Here is a 17,468-nt window from a genome sequence, read left to right as displayed (position 1 = left end):
AATTAAGCAAGCATGAAAAGCAAATGAGTTTTTAAGGAGACTGTCTGTTGCTGGGGAAAGAGGCACCTGTGGTTATTTGATTCATTATTAACATTACTAGTATAGTAATGCCTGAAGGTCCCAACCAGGTTGTTTAACTCAATCAACATAGCAATTTGCATAGGGGCAATAAAGGCAAATGCCGTCAACATGTTAATAACTTCAAGTGAACAAAGGGTATTAAAAAACGAAGCAAATGAGCATAGTCTTTAAAAAATTCTCTATTTTACCCTTCTACACACAGTAAACAAACTTATTTTTTGCATCCATATTGCAACCAGAACATTACATTTATCCTCAAAAGACAATACGCAAAACTACAAATGTACTAAACCCAGCTTGTCAGACTGCAGTTCAAAGAGACACAAATCACAATTAAGCAGCTTCCTCTCATGCCATGCTTTAAAGTGTGGCCTTAAGTCTGGGGATTCCGAAGTGAAAGCCTACTTTCGCTAATCGCATATGTGGTAGTCCTAGCATTCTTCCTCTACCACCACAGCAGTACAATTACTCATTATCATTCCGTCTACGCAAGAAAGTCAAAAAGGAATTCGCAACAAGTATAGAAGAATCTGAGAGGCCAATGCTGCCTGTAGAAGAAATAAATGAAAACAAGCATCCAAAAGTAACTTGCAATAAAAATCCTTCTGGACAAGAGTGCAGTGTTACTTGACTAGACAAACTGAAGATAAATAGGGAGTGAGAGCTGTGTTTTGAAGAGAGACCAAAAGAGGACTAGATCAAGCAAGTACTAGTTACTGATGTTCGCTTCTTGTGCACCCTCTTTCCATATCTATAACCATAGTATAGCTCAGGTTGGAATGGATCTCAGCAGGCCTCCAGCCCAAGCTCCTGCTCAAAGCAGAGTCAGCTACAAGAACAGACCAGGTTGCTCAGGATCTCAAAAACCTTGATAGACAAAAATCTTCAGAACTGTTCTGAGCAATCTGTTGCAATGCTTGGCTGTCCTCATGGTGAAAAACCTTTTCTTGATATCAAGTCAAAACATCTCATTTAATTATGTTCATTGCTGCAAATCTTCCTCCAGCATACTCCTATAAAGAGCTGGGCTCTGTCTAACATCATCTCAGTAACCAAAGCATTGGCCTTATTTAACAGCAGGACACAACACAAGGCACACTAAAAATTATATTCTACTAGGCTGAAATTGGAGATCAAAGCACTGCCAACACCTCTTCTCAAAATCTTTTATGACCACATTGCAAAGACCACTACATTGGAGATCACAAGAGAATAAAAAAAGAAACTGCCGTTTCTGAGGATGAGAAAGGCAGCGTTTCACCACAGTGAGATCAAAACTTCAGTCAAATAGTTCTGCAGGTGCAAGGAATGAGGTGCTTCGAAACAGACAAGCAAACCTAAACTGTTCAAAAGTTAGGCCAAGGCTTGACAGGCTTCGCAACTCTCCGAAACAAGCAAGGCCTGTCGCTTAAGTTGGACTAACAAAAAAGCAAACAAAAGGCCTGATTACAGACCTCTCTAAAGACTATATTTGCAAGTAAAATGCAGTATCTGAAAATATAACCAAGTACTTTCCCTGTCAGAGACTGATGACTGATCATCCTTCCAACTCAATCAACATGCAGCATGACGGCCCTGCACCGGGAAGGAGCCCCGTTTGTAGCTGTGGTCTGGACATTTTCAGTTCATTGCAGATACTGCTTTAAAGTCTAAATGTACCAAAGGCATACTGAATCCGACAACACTTTCAACATGGGGTTTCCAAGACATATTTCACCTGAAGACAAAATGGCAGAAAAAAATACCAAAGAAATTGCCTTTCCAATTAAAAAAAAACAAACATACCATCAACATTTTGGCTTGTTCCAAGATGACAGAAGTTTTGAAGCTCATAATCCTATTATGAAATGTAGCAGTTCTCCAGTGGGATGAGACAAACTCCCACATCTCAGTCATCAGCATAAGAGGAAGGCTTGTATGACTTCTTAAACAGACGGCCATTAACAGTGAAAATTAGGCTGCTCTATTGCTAAGTTTCAGCAGCATAATACTATTCTGAAAGCATATTACACTACAGGGGACAGCTTTTTTTTTTTTTTAATGGAAAATGAGGAACCAAATTCCAAAGCAATTCAATAAAAGACACAAAGAAAGGCTGTACAAGAAGTACAGACCAGAGACCAAGAGGCCACACTTAGGATTTCCATACCTCCTGCCTTTTGTTTTTGTTTTTTTGGGTTGGTTGGGGTTTTTTTTTGTTTTTGTTTTTAAGCTTAACAGAACAAGAGAGAACGAACACAAATACGACAGGTCATTAAACAAATACTGAGTTGCAGGTAACAGCAGATTCAAATATTCATTACTTTTACTTTTAGCTACTACCTTTCTTATGCTGGGAGTTACAGAGGGTGTTAACTCTCCCAGTGCTTGCAAGACACTGGCTGAAGGTCACTGACGTGCAGGGTGCCATCAGTGGGACGAAGAATGGCACAGCTCCTATTCTTTCCAGCTGCAGGTTGGCAAAAGGAAACAATGGACAGCCTGTTTCACAGGCTTTCATTTATCTTTTCTGCTGGTAGCTAGAGTTAAAGTTTGGGGTTTTTTTTTAATTTGCTTTTAGATGAAGCAATACACAAAGGGTCATTATGCCTTTCCCTGCCCCCCACAGCAACTGAGCTGCATCAAGTAGAACGTTCAGAAGAACAATCTCAAAATTTGCTGTTAGCATCTAAGCAAGAGTTGGTGAAGGTCAGCAGTAACTAATTTTTTTAGACTTTCAGATGTGATTTTTTTTCCTGATATAGAATTGACACCTTTCTCATTTTACCAAGAAAAAACAGTTACCTGAACCAGCATGACATATTTTCTACAGATGAGTCTGAACAAGTAAACTATTTTGGAAAGATAGCACCACTCCCACTACTGCTACAGGTAATAACCTTTCTTCTTCTTTAATGGCATTCACATCCCAACTTCAGGATGGGAGAGCTGTCCTTGGAAAAAGGCACTTCAAGGTAATATATACAATCTAATGAACTAATTGCTTTTCATTTTTAGGCACACTATCTATGGGCAAAGGCTGATCTAGAGCAGAATGTACTGAAGTTTTCTGCCTGGGCCATAAATGTTTGGCCACCAAGTTTTTTGTTGGGTTTTTTTGGGTTTTGTTTTAAACAAACTCAGGGTGGAGGAGAAGTCAAGCTAGGACCTGAAAAGCTCATTTATACGTTCTCAAACAGGACTTTCTAGCTAGCTCCAGTTAACAGTAACATTTAACATTCCTGTTTGCTCAGATTCATCTTAAGAAGCTATAAAGTAGAACACATCAGAAGTCTTCACACAGTTAAATGCATAAATACAGATCATTATACTGACATTTTGCATTTTTCTTCTTTCTGGGGTTGATTATTTCCCTACTACTAATCTATTTCTGTCTCTCCCATCTTTTTATTTACCACTCTTTAAACTTCTGGTCCTCATATGCTCCCATCCTGACACCTTTTCTGGCTGGAATGTACAGAGGCAAAAAGACAAATCATTCACTCTTTCCTGTCAGCAGGAACAGACAACAGATTTTTTTTTTTCTTTAACTGATACCTCTTATTCTTCACACTATGTAATTATGCCTCCCATTCTACACATGCAGTATTTGGTTATAAGTAATCAAGATAATTCAATAAGAGTTCAGAAAAAAGTTACTGATTTTAAGAATTAAAAATTCATTTGATTATTGCAATTGCAGCAGATTGCTTCAAGCAATAAATAGTCTTCAGAGGGATGCCATTTACCAAGACAGCTGGGAGGACAAAAATAGATGCAACTAACCTACTCACATTATATGTAAAACAGTTGTAACATGGAGAATGGGGGTAAGACAGCATATGTCAGTAGAGCTTTCTCTTTCCACACACAGAGCAAGTATGCATTTCTCTCAAAATACATTTCATAGAACACATCTCTGTAGTGCACTAATCCATTTACACAGTATTATCTAGAAAAAAATTACCTGTCTTCAACAACTGTTGTTTTAAAAATGTAACATCTGACCCTATGCCATTGCAGTGACTCTGAATCCCGACGAAAGGATCATACTAACCCTTGACACATTATTTGTAGCATTAACATTTTTGACATGTAATGTTACTGAGATTTACAAATCCAGTGATTTTCCAATTCAAAATTTTTAGAGAGAAACTGAAACATCCCGAACAGCCCACACTGACAGCTCTCTGCTTGCAATGAATTTTAAACTTCAACAATTCAACAGAAGTTTCAAATAAAAAGAGATACAATACCTGAAGAAGGTCACTGAGATCAAGTAACATGTCTGTGAAGAAGTCAAGGAATACACATGCTTGTTGAATGTGACAGCGTTTCTTAGTTTCATTAGCAACCACAAAAAAAGGAAGAAATAAACCCAGGTTTAACTGTCAAAGAAACCAAATACAGATTAAGTACTTTGATGTACCACTTCTGCTAACAGTTGGTATGCAGCTGACAGTTCAGGTCCCCCCAAAAGTCCTGCCAGCACTCACTGCATTTACCGCACAAGTTGTTTATGTGGAGTGATAGTCTCAAAGGACAAACCAACACCTTGTGTGATTTAAAATACCATATACTGCAGCCTAAGAAAGACCCATTGATAAAAAAAAAGTAATAGCAGCAAGATAGTTTATTGCACTTCGTTTAAGAACATAAAGCATCAGTAGTCTTCTATCCCACTTTAGGAGCCCAGGTTCCCAGAAAAACAGGTGGAAGAGCAAACTAAAAAAACAGCAGTAAGTTTCTTTTGTCCTCTTCTATTGGGACCTGTCAAAGAACTGGGAAGAGAAAGCTGCTTTGGCTACTCTCTTCTCTGACCAAGCAAATCAGCTGTTACCTTAGAGTTTTGACTCCATCTATCATATCCTACACTGCTGCAAAAATACTAGGTCACCATCTACTACTCATTATGAGCACACTTGGAACTCATAATAGCTAACAACAAGCAGAAAGCACTACAAGTCTCCATTAGATTTTACTGAAAGCAAGCATGCTTAGAAATACACTGTGTAACAGTACATAAGAAAAAAGCCAAGCAGCATTAAGCTTAAGGTGCAAAGGTAGCCTTCTTGCTGCTATCAGAACACATGCTGGATTTCCTATCAGCTACTCGGGTGTGAATTACACACTGTAAAGGTGTTCCGGTTTTACCATTAAAAAGAGCGTCAAAGTAAAGTCTGAGAGAAGAGAGAGTGAGGCAGGCAAAGAAAACACGTGTGTGAGGGTGCTACATACATAAATGCACATACATGTTAAAAAATCCAGTATTAAAAAGAATACAGGGACATCGGTACGTTTGGTTCATCATGGTAACACACATATTATGTTACTGAAGTATGCCAGAGTAATATAGTAAGTGTTTCTCCTAAATATTATCAGCCATGGAAGGTGAATAATTCTGATACTGTTATCAGTTTATACATAAACATTTGCCTCGCTACGAATTTTTATCCTTGAATATTTCTATCCTTAGTTTGCATTTGAAGTTGTAAGAATTTAGTACTCCAAATCCGTTACAAAATTCAATATGTTATGTTAATATTATTTGGTGAAACGTAATTTTAGCATTAAAAAATACAGCATAGCTGGATATTTAATTAGCTGAAAACTCAACATGTCTCTGAAAAAATCCAAAATCCATTATAGACAGTATTACGCAAGACATTAAAGTAATCTTAAATTTTAACCCAGTAAGGAAATTGCTAACAAAACCAACCTGTAAAATACATAGCTTAGAAATCTATGCAGAGCAATACTGAATTCAATGCAACTTTTTGGTCAAAGTAGCAAGAAAGGAGAAAATAGAATAATAATGCAATTGCCAAGAAACCATAACCGTCAGCTTATCTAACAGACCTAGGAAGAAAACATGACACCAATTTTATGCTTGAGAACTATACTATATTTGAAAATGTTCCTAGTTCATTACTGACCTGAAGTGTCTGGTTACCTTACACTCACCCTGAGACACCTTCACCACTGAGATAAACAAAATTATCACTCTTATCTGATAGATTCTGTCATAACTTAGAAAAAACACAACAAGAACAAATAATAATAATAATCATAATGCGGCTTGTAAGTTATTGAGGCACTGAAGTGAGCAACAGAGTGGTCCCAGAGCCAGTGCTGTCACCGGAGACAGAGGAGGAGCCAGAAAGACAGCATCAGTGCCAAACACTAATTCACATCTTAGGTGAGCCAGAGAGCTACTTTTCTAACCTAGACATTTCAGTTACAGTCATGAAATCTGTATACCAGAGTGTTCTTCATCCTCCTGAAACTGTTAAAAAACACTCTGATGGAAGACCTAAACGTAACACATTACAGGTGCCCAGGCTTTATCACTGTAACAGGCCGGGGGAAACAAAAAACAAAACCAAGAACACCCACACATTTTGTCCAAGTGAGAAGAAACAAGAGAGCATTGTATGCATTTATAATGGCATAAGATTAGAGCTAAGCAGATGGGAAATTCACTTGCAGGGTTCAGGCAACTCTGAAGCAATTTAGAGTTACACTATAGATGCTTTAACATACAGTTGCTTTGCTCCTTAGAGAAGTTAGTTCAAGCGTCCACTGAAATTGCAAAAGCAAAGGTCACAGTAAAAATGTGGCATTTCTGGATTTCATTTAAGGTAGCCTCCAGCAATCTCTCTGCCTGTTTAGACGGGTAGCTGCTACAGTGAAGCAAAAGCAAAGGGGAAACTTGAGTCATGCAGTAGCAATGGGTTGGCCTTTACTATGAATATTGTGAGCACAATTATCAGCAGGAAGTAGTTGTAAAAACAGGCAGTTGTTTTCAAACTCCTTTTCGGAGTTGGAACAGTTCGGGAGAACGTACAACAACAGCTGAAAACAGCAGATAATACGTACTATGAATTCAAAAATTATACAATCATAAGATCGATGTTTTCTTTGAGGCTGAAAGAAAACAATGATGATTTTACATACAGAGCCTGCTAGCACATGGAAAGTTCTGAAAGGGACAGAAAGCTACTGATATGGTAGATATACACATACAAAATAACAGGACAAACACAAGGGAACTTAGGTTATAAATGCACCCAAATTAAAAAAAAAAAGGAGAAAAAAGCTCTAACAGTTTCAACTGCTTTTCCTTTGCTATTCATTCTTGAAATCAGTTTCAGCAAGGTAGGCAATTGACTGTCCATCACTAGAAACTTATAAATCAAAACAAGATGAGTCTAAAGTCTTCACTTCAGAAGATTTAATTCAAGGGAATCCTTTGACCAATATGATGCAAGAGGTCAGACTGAGTGGCCAGAACACTCCCTTTTCTGCCTTTATAATCTAGTAATCTGTGGATTATGTGAGAGCACCATGAATCACAACAATAATGATCTCATTCCAGCACCAGAGGAAACAAAAAGTTCATAATTAAATGAATACTACCGGAAACCTAAAACGCAAAAATACCAAAACAAGCATGCATTTGTACTTCAGATAGACCTACATTTTACGTATTCCAGCTATCCTAAAAGTACTTGTACACAGCAAATACTGTAGTGAAACCCCCTTGGTTTTCAATACTAACATTTAGCAGGAAGTAAAACTGGCATTTGCCAAAGTTTATATATAGAGATGCAGGAATAAATTGTAGAAGATGCTTTTAAAATAACAACTATAATTTGCAATGCAGTTGTTCCCAGTCCTAAAAAAAAAAAATTACAAAAATTAATCTGTATTTTAGTGTCTGACAACCTACAATAATCAGGAAACCTTCAAACAGATTATTTCATGCTATTGAGTCAAAATTCTTCCACTACGTAGCATGTCATATCTGGGAGATACAAGCACAAAAAAGCAGTGCAGAGGAGACAGAGTCTAGTATTTACTTAGGTTTTGTAAGTTATCCTCAGAACGTTTTTTACTTATTTTTACAAGTTTACTACAAAATCAGCCATCCCACGGAAAGAGAACAAATGCCCAGGAATCATGACTGCAAGCCTCTCAGCAGAAATCTGACATCCGTAACAGCCATGCTGTCCACTAATGAAGCATTACCTTTTTTCAGCTGAAGCTAAAATGCTTTCTGTTTCTATCAAAAACTAAAACCACAGTCATTAAATTTCTAAATTATTTAAACATAAAGTCATTCTCTGTACTCAACCAGAGCAATTCAACTGGCTGCAAACAAAAAAGCAAAGCTTAATAGGAAATCTGACTGAAAAGCAAAAAATAAAACACCAATTTGCTGAACAGTGAAACAAATTTTCTTCAAGTTCTAAATGAAATGAAATATTTGCAATTTCAACGTCAGGGTTCTGTATAAGCTACATAAGAGATGAGAACTTCCCAGAAGCACTTACAGTAACACACACAGTAAGACAAAAGGGAAGACAGACACAGAGTGATACCAGGGTGAACAACTAGTGCCAGCATTTGGCTGGCCCCGAACCCAGTTTTCCACCTTTCAGTTCAACACCCAATTCACAAACTCCCCTTTCCATGTTTTCATACACCAAGTGATTTCTGACTACAGCTTATCACGATTATCTCTGCTGCTTTACAATCTTTCACCATTTTAATTAGCAATTAATTAAAACTGACTGACAGCGCTAATTGTTTAAAGTAAACATTTCTCTTCCCAATGACACTGAACTAAAACGATTGGAAGATAACCACCAAAACCAACGCTTTTGTAGAAAACTCATTTCTGATAACTCTAATAAAAGCTTTGCCTTGAGGCTGAAATCCTACAGAGCCAGTTTCCAAAGTTTAAGTTTGCAATTTTGTCTGTGCAAGGAAGCCCACATAGCACAGGCTCCAGTCAAGTATACAAATAAAAACAGCATTTAACAAATCAAACTGGTAAACACAAATACCATTTTTATAAAAAGCTATCTTTATGTGTAGATCAATGCATGATTAAAAAAAAATTGCATTTTGGTCTGTGGGTTTTGGGCTTTTTCCTTCTTTGCACACAGCTGCATGTCTGTGTTTCATAAAACCATATTTCTCTTTAATCTGTACTCTAAAATCCCCAACTTAAGGACAAAAAGCAGCACCACAATCCTTCCACAGGTAAATCCGGATGTTTCTCTAGCACTTCCCTTTCAACATGTGCAATGTCACTATCTTCCTAGCTAGGACAAAGGCAGCAGCAATAATTCAGCAGCAGTAATTCAGCATCATACAACCACCTAGGCAGACTATGAAAAAGGAGACAGGCATTTTGGGCTGCATTCAGCCTGCCTGGTTTCATGGCATTAACTGAAAGGGTTAGAAGTGTAGCTTTCTGTCTCACCCAAGATCCGAATTAGCCTCTGACACCAGTTCTCCCCTCCTCTATCTCCAGTGACTGTAGACAAAATCTAGGGCAACTGGGCTGCTGGCTGGCGCCACAGCCAGTTAGACTGGATGGATCCAATGCCTGCGAGCTGTACCAACCTTCAGACTCCCCAATGCACATACAGTTCAGCCTTCACTAAATTAATGCTGTAGCTTTTCTTAATAATTGTCTTCAGAGTCATTCCCATTTAGAGGAACATTTTCAAAAGTATGCCAGGCTAGCTGAATATGCAGCGAGCATTCAGCACTTTTCTTGAAAACACTGCCCTTGGAGAATATGATCTTCAAAGCATCGGGGCTAGGCTGTCTTCCTAGTGCTACTGACTGCAAGTAAATAACCTGCTTTGTGGGCTATTTGCAAAGTATTTACATAGTTGCATGTAAATTTATAACACAACACAACCAAAAAAAGTAAAAAAAAAAACAAAAAACAAAAAACCCCACACAACAAAAAACATTTCTTGTCCCAAAATGCTTGCGCAGTTAACTTGCAATTATTCAGGACATCAAATGGATAAAATATGCAAAGAATATCCTGTAAAAACTACTGAAAGATAATCTAGTTAGTATATTTGCTCTGGGAAAAGAAAATTTAGGCATAGAATGAAAATGTAAATACTAATTTAGAAGTTTTGAGAGACATGAGGTTAATCTTCAACCTGGATGATGTGACCATGTATAAATAAACAGTTGGCTATACTCAGACAACAAAAAGTCTCCAAACAAGAAAGAGAGACCTCGTTCCCTCCATAGTAAATTGAAGAAGCGCTGGTGAGGGAAAACAAGAGAGGTTGCTAGGAGAAGCAAGGTTTAAGGAAGAACTCAGAAGAAGAGTGGGGCTGGCAGACAAGAATGGGAGAGAGGCACCAGGAAAGGAGCAAAGCTCAAGCTGGAAGGGAAAAAGAAACAGAGTAAATAGTAAAACCACTGCAGAAAACATCCTGTGTCTGAAGAGTTCAAACATATAAGCAGCTATGAAATTGCACAGTTCAAAAATCTGCACAGAACAACTATTTGATAATAAAGTAGGCATAAAAAAAAAGCAGCTGGGAAGGAGGACACCAACAGTAAAGATTTACGTAAACATAAAGAAATTCAGTTCTCTCTCTTTTCCCCCGTGTACAAAATCTGTAAAGGTCATGACTCTTGTACTGACAGCGAAGGAAAAGTTTCACAAAACTCAGAGGTGCGGACCTGGAAGAATGATGCTGAGATGACAATCGGGAATTCAGCACAGCAGCAACACACACACATTTGGAAACGTGAAACAGCCGGCTGAGACAGAGAAACTAGATGCAGAGAAAAATCACTGCCTGCTCAGAGGTGGCAAAGGACAACCAGCACTGTCATGAGCCTGACACTCCATTTTTCAAAAAACTCCAAATGGAAGAGTTTGGAAAAATGCAAAAAAGAAAAAGAATAGCCCCCCCCAAAAAAACAAAACAAAAAAAACCCCCACACACAACCCCAACCAGAATAATCTCAGCCAGCCTGCCCCAAACTGGCTAGATTCTGGCCCATTACCATCCCCAGGCTGGTATTTGTGCAGCAACGTTGCAAACCAGCCTAGGGAACTGTCTGAAGTCAGTGGTTTTTCTTTTTTTCTGCCCACCACCCCCCTTTCAGCTGGTTTAACTCCCCTCTTCCCATGTAACTGCAGGAACACCTGGGCTGATAGAAGGCAGGGGATGGACTGGGGGAGGACTGAGCAGACAAGGACAAAGCAAGATGACTTCTTTCTGAAGCTGTGCCAGCTCACGCTAGCTTAAAGCATTCATCAGAACTAGAGCCTGAGACAATCTCTCGGTCACCCATCCCACCTTCTCAAATTTCTCTTTAAAGTCAATGTTTGCAGAGCTCTCCCCAGCTTGCTCCAAAACACAAAGACTACCTTATCTGAAAGAGAAACCTTAAAACAACTAAGGAGCAAAAGCCTGTGGAATACCTGCTTTACAGTAAATCAAAATCTTAAAAAACTGGTAACACCTTCCTTATTTTAAGTACATACAGAGTTCCTGTGCAAAAGTTCATCATAGTACTGCTCTGCTTTACCCACTACAAACACCCAGCTATACTCTTCAAAAAGTAGCATTTCAGTGCTTAATTAAACCAGAACAAAACCAGATTCTGTAGATACAGAATGTTTTACATTTTCGATGCTTGAAGCCAAGTGGTAAATCTTTGCTTTCATACCCATACTGAGTCTAATGCACCGGTATTAAGTGCTCCTCAGAGAATTATCTCAACAGACCTTTGCTGGGACGGGAGTGTGGTGGCTGCTGTACCCAGCACCGGGATACGCCAGAGTTTGCACAGAAATTCAGGTGTTGCTTTCCTGCCAGTACCTGTGAACTTGATTTATCTGTGCATAGGCATTATCTGGTATCTTACATGTAAGTGCCACTCATTTAGCAGAAGATTTCTGACACTAGAGACTTTGTTTTAAGAAAAAGCACGGCTTCAAAAAAAATGAATCACTTCCCTGCCATTCTGAGGCTGCTGAATCCTTAATGGCCTTTGGTGGGAAGTACAACAATCGGATGTGTTAAAGCTCCCATTCTCAGAGGCGTTCAAGAGAACCGTATCAGCATATGGCATGTAACACTAGGACAGAATAAGCCCCTCTGTATCAGAAGCCTGCAGGCACCTAAGAGTAGAAACCTCTCTCATGACACCGACTGGATACTTAACTGCCCGGCACCAAAGGGGGCCCTTGTATTCAGAAAGCAGGCGGTACAGGGGGCCTTTCCCCCTACCAGTGTATTCCAGTTGATCAGAAAACCTCTCCCCAGCAGGTGGGAGAGCTCTGCATTCCCACCCTCCCACACATCTACTGCACTCCATTGGGAAACACCAGGCATGATGGCTTCAAGGCTGCAGCTGGCTCTCTCCCAGGGCACAGACTGAGCACTGCTTTCACAAGTGCTACCAAACTGTTAATTGCTAGTCTCGTAGTAATCAAATCAAGTTTGATTAAAGGCATTGCAGTAACTCACAATAACTTCCCCAATCACCTGTCTTGGTTACAGAACTTAAACGGTGCACAGAGCTGAAAACCAGGAGCTTAGGACTAGCTATCAGCAGTGCTTGGAAGTCAGGACAACATGCCACTTTTACACTAGCTAAACTGCTCAAAGCAGTCTGTTCAGTCATTTTCAGTAAAATAAAAAGGAAACCATGGTGCTAAACTAATGCACTGCATCAGTGGGTTGAAAAATCCTCAACGCATGCTTTCACTTTAAAAATGCCTACACTACATATAAAAAAAGGATTTATACATGTTCACTGTAGCAGAAACCTACATAAGTCATAACACAAGGTTATACAGAATTTGATTTTTATTAAAGAGTTACATTTTCTAAACTGGGCTTGCCTTATGGATCATAAGTAGCAGCTTACCCAAATGAGTTACTAATAAAGCATTTCAGCAAATACAGAACAACATATCTTGCACAGGCCATGCTTTATCGTACCACTCTAAGAGTGTTCAAGGGAGGTTTATTTAGCAGTATGGGAGTAGAAAACTTGAACTACCTGCTTGGACAGTTATCCAGGTATCTTTGGATATGGTAACAGACAGAAAAAAACTGAGTTAGCACATCTGAATTTACCAACCTCTGAACAATACACAATATGCAACACAATACACATATACACAATATGTCTTCACATCTACTTCACAGCAATACACAAAGGAGAGATTACCTTTAGCTGGAAAGGTGAGAAGATACCTTCGCTTCCTGAGAGCACAACTGAACAGGGCTCAAGAACTTACAAAAAACCCAAACAAAAAAAATAAAACAAAAAAAAAACCCAAACAAACAATGAACCACAACAGTTTTTCTAATTTTAAAAATAGCAAATACCAATTTTAAATACCTTTGAGGGCCAGAGATAAGCGATGCATCATACTTTGAAATGGATACAATACTCAGAATGACACATTCCCCTTCAAGGACATAATATACTGGATTCTAAATTTAAAGCAAGCTTATATCTTGAAAAGTTGCCCCTAGAAAAAGATTACATTTGGTCCTTGATCGAGTACAGTACAGCAGGTGGAGGGAGTTGACATGGCACAGAAGAAAGATGACATGTCTGAGATTTTAAGGTAGCTAACTTTTCAGAGTGTTCAATTACAAGACTAAATCTTTAAGATTATCTACTAAGCAGGGAAAATACAGTCACAGACGTTTGATCCACTTTGGATTTTATCTACATGAAAGGGTGCGAAATAAATGCTTTCCTTTAGGGATCAGTTTTTCCCCAAGAAATTGAAAGCCATAGCCCAGGGGCACTCTAGGCTGTGCCTCAGGACACTGGGTTTCTGTTCCCATTTTTGCCACCATCCCACAAAACACATTTCATCTTTATCATGTTTTTATAATGAAATCAAGGAAGGAGAAACTGTTGCCAAAATGCTCTGAAACCTTCTGATTATTTTATTATTATAATATGCATTTTGACTCTGGGGTCCCCAGAGTCTCCCCAAAGAGTCAGAGAAACAAGCCTTCAAATGTACTTTAGGTATAATCTTCTAGTAGATAACTAATGTTACGGTCAACAATTACTTTTCAGACCATCTCCCTGCCTTTGAAAGGCCCAAACTACATCCTGTCTTAATGCAACATCCTGATCTAACTAGTGGGTTTACGATATGCAAATCAACATAGACATTTGTCCCCATCCAAAACATGCAAAAAAAGCTTAAGAGCTAAGTGACATCCTCAGTGCCTTATAATAAAGAGATTAAATGCATTATCACAGATTCAGTCCCCCTTGCAAGTATGCCAGCTCTAATTTTCACGCCTCTATTATCCAAAACACATAGCTTAAGAAGCTCCTGTAACAACTTTAACATCCTTTATCCAGTTTAATATTTAATTCAATTTTGCACCAATTTGCTCTAAAATCACTTTGTAAATACATTTAGTAAATAAATTCTCAGTGTCAAAAAAGATAAGGCAAGTGTTAATTCCTTGTTACTGATTACTCATCTCTATGAAGGGATCCTTAAGGAGCAAAAGGAAACCCCTTCATTGGGGCAAGGCATGTGGGGGAAGAGGAGGGTAGGAAGAGGTCAGAATACACATACCAATATCCTACTGAAAACTCAGGTCTTCAGTAAGCAGTCTGCTACAATTCTCCACTGGTCATGGATCCTGCAATTCTGTTTGGCATTACTGCCCATATATACCTCAGTCAGGAACTCCCAAAGCATCACAAGACAATGTTGCAAAGCATCCGTTAGTGAATACACTGAAGTTAATTTACTTGCAAATGAAACTTCTCACATTCTTAAAAGTTAACAACCTTCATTAAATGGTTTTAATCAAGATGGAAAACGAGGAATATTTTCCTGAAGTGTCATGTTAAACTTTTATCCCTGTATTATCTTCTTTTGAATGCTGTAGCAATGGCAAGCACTTATCTCCTGTCTCTCTTACAGCACAGAGACTGCTCATTCATTATCAGTTTTTAAGAAGCTGTAAACTTATCTCAGCTGCTGGAATTCTTCATGAGAGAATGAAAAAAAAAAAATCAGTAATGGTGTACATATCATCTGCCTCTGGGAAAATAAAAACTGCCAGTGATACGCTGGGAAAGATCTCCTTAGAGTCCTTGAACACAGTCTTGCAGTCGTTTTATTGTAACTTAGTGGTGTAATTTCAAGTAACATTCTACAAGGTGCTGATGCCAAGCTCCTAAAATACAGCTCTGCTCCGAACAACAACGGAGAATGCTATTGTGGGTTTTGTGTTTACAGCTGCTTGCTGATTGTGTCTTATTTGCAAGGCTTTCAAGAATGACAACTTTTTTTCCCATCAGCCTAGGATTTTGATAACAAGCTCAGTATGACACCATGGCTAGTGAGCCTGGAGAACTTGCTCCTCTTCACAATTTTAGCTAAAAATTCCAAGGGGTTTAGCCAATAGACTTGAAAAAGTATATTCCAGGGTCTTAGCAAAATCAAATAGCAGTATGTAGAACAGGACTCCTATGTTGTGGGAGGCAGCAGTATGAGGTATAGACACACATGAAGCACAAACATATCTACATCCTACTACTGCCTTGATGAGCAAGTAATTTTGCTTCCCTTCTGTGCCTCAGTTTCTCCACCCAGAAGATGGGGATTGTAATACTGACCTTCATAAAATGCTACAGATTCTATACCTCCATCACCAGGACCCTCAGCTAGGAGGAAGCAAACTGGAGTTACAGTCCTACTGGCAGGACCGGTTACATATTAGGTCAATACAATCACATGTAATAAATACATCAGTTAAAAAAAAACACCGAAGACAGACACAGAAATAACCTAAGAGAAAGAAGCTGAACAAGGTATACACCCTCTCTCAAAGCCTGGCCATTCACCTACAAAAGCTTCTACTTATTTGCTTTTCTTCTGGTCCCACAATTCTTGCATTTCAGATTGCACGGCAGCAACAGCTTCAGAAGGAGAACAGGCAGGGCTTGGCCCCGATTACCCTCTCAGCTTTTAACTCCCCTTACAGAAGCAAATCTGGGTTTCCTGCAAATCAGCAAGAGGCTTTAATCACCAGCTCTAAAAAAAAAAACCCAATAATTTAAAAAAAACATATCAATAAGCACCTGTCATTGTGTCACCCACCATAAGATGGATCACTCTGGGCTCTGAGCAAAGAGAAACTCTCCGTACTATAACACTAGCCAAACACTTAAACTGCCAAGTGGAAAGATAATTCAGCTGCACCCCTGAGCAAAGTGTCACCTACCCATCAGTCTTCCACGGCACCCTGATCGACATGGGCTCAGGGGAAACTGGCACTGTGGTGGATGCTGCTTATCTTGACTTCAGCAAAGCTGACGACATGGTCCGCCATGGTGTTCTTAAAGCCAGATTGTTGAGACATTATGGTTTGGCTTGCTGGCCTAGAAGGTAAGCATAAAATCAGCTGGACTGCCAAGTTTGAAGGGCTGTGATGAATAGTACAAAGTCCAGCTAGCAGACAGTTACCGCAGGCATCCCTCAGGGGCAACACTGTCTCAATTAGCAAGGAGACAGCAAGACAGAAGGCGCCCTAGGCAAGTATGCAGCTGACACCGAGCTTGGGGAGCAGTCAATACAGCTCAATCTGTCAGAAGGTGAGGCTGCCATTCAGAGGGATCTTGGCAAGTTGGAGAACCAGGCTGACAGGAGCTGTATCTGTCTTTGAACTTCTTAAAAGTCTCACAGGCAAGACTCAAGACAGAGTAACCCCTTGCTACAGTACGGGCTGGGACTGACCAGCCAAGGAACAGCTTGCACAAAGGGAGCTGGAGGTCCCCACGGACAAGTTGAGCAGGAGCCAGCAGGATGCTCTTTTGCATCAAGAAAGGTGAAACATGTACTGAGCTGTACTAGCAAAAGCACAGCCAGCAGTCAAAGGACATGGTTATTCCCCTCTGTTCACTACCTACAAGGCTACACCTGGAGTGCCATGTTCAGGTCTAGGTTAAGTGCAGCACCAACACTCTGGAGTGATGACTGGAGGGCCACTGAGGTGGCTGAGGGGCTGGAGTGTGCGATATACTAGAAATGGCTGAGAGCTGGGCTTGTTCAGCCCAGAGAAGAGAAGGCTTCAGGGGACATCTAATGCTGTCTTAACTACTTAAACGAGAGGGTATAGAGAATATGGAGCCAAATTCTTCTCAGCCACACACACACAGAACAAAAAGGTAACAGATACAAGTTGCAGCAAAAGAAAATCTGATTAGATATTAAGACAAAAAAAAATCTTTGCCAAGAAGGTGGTAAAACCCAGAGAGAGTATGACATGTCCATTGCTAGAGACAACCAACACTCTGAGCAGGGCTTCAGCAATCTACTGAGGACATGAGCAGGGGAACTGGAGAATTGACTTCCAGAGGCCCCTTCCAGTCGAAATTATTCCACAACCCTACATATGGCACAAGCTTTCTGGATTATCTCCTGCATATTTCATCACCTTCAGATACAGGGAAACGTTTATAGAGGCAGTGTATGTACCACACCTGATTGCTGGACAACTGGCAGAAAACACTCTATATTCTCCTTCCTCCCATCCTATGAACCTGTCAGTAGGAAGGAC

The 17,468-nt window shown here is 39.6% G+C and overlaps 1 protein-coding gene across 2 annotated transcripts in view; it reads right to left on the bottom strand.

Annotated features, from left to right (window-relative positions):
* The window catches only part of BRF1 (BRF1 RNA polymerase III transcription initiation factor subunit), a 175,625-nt gene that overhangs the window by 101,285 nt on the left and 56,872 nt on the right, over positions 1-17,468 (bottom strand). The window contains exon 4 of one of the 2 annotated variants that reach the window (XM_056344999.1): positions 4,317-4,348. The exons of the other annotated variant lie outside the window; for it this stretch is intronic. Coding sequence (XP_056200974.1) covers positions 4,317-4,348 — 32 coding nt within the window. The remainder of the gene's footprint in view (positions 1-4,316; positions 4,349-17,468) is intronic. 2 annotated transcript variants of the gene reach the window in all.

Source organism: Falco biarmicus, chromosome 7 (assembly GCF_023638135.1).
Source record: "Falco biarmicus isolate bFalBia1 chromosome 7, bFalBia1.pri, whole genome shotgun sequence".
Lineage (NCBI taxonomy): Eukaryota > Metazoa > Chordata > Aves > Falconiformes > Falconidae > Falco > Falco biarmicus.
The sequence above is the reverse complement of the archived record's forward strand: the minus strand, read 5'-3'. Positions and strand labels throughout refer to the sequence as shown.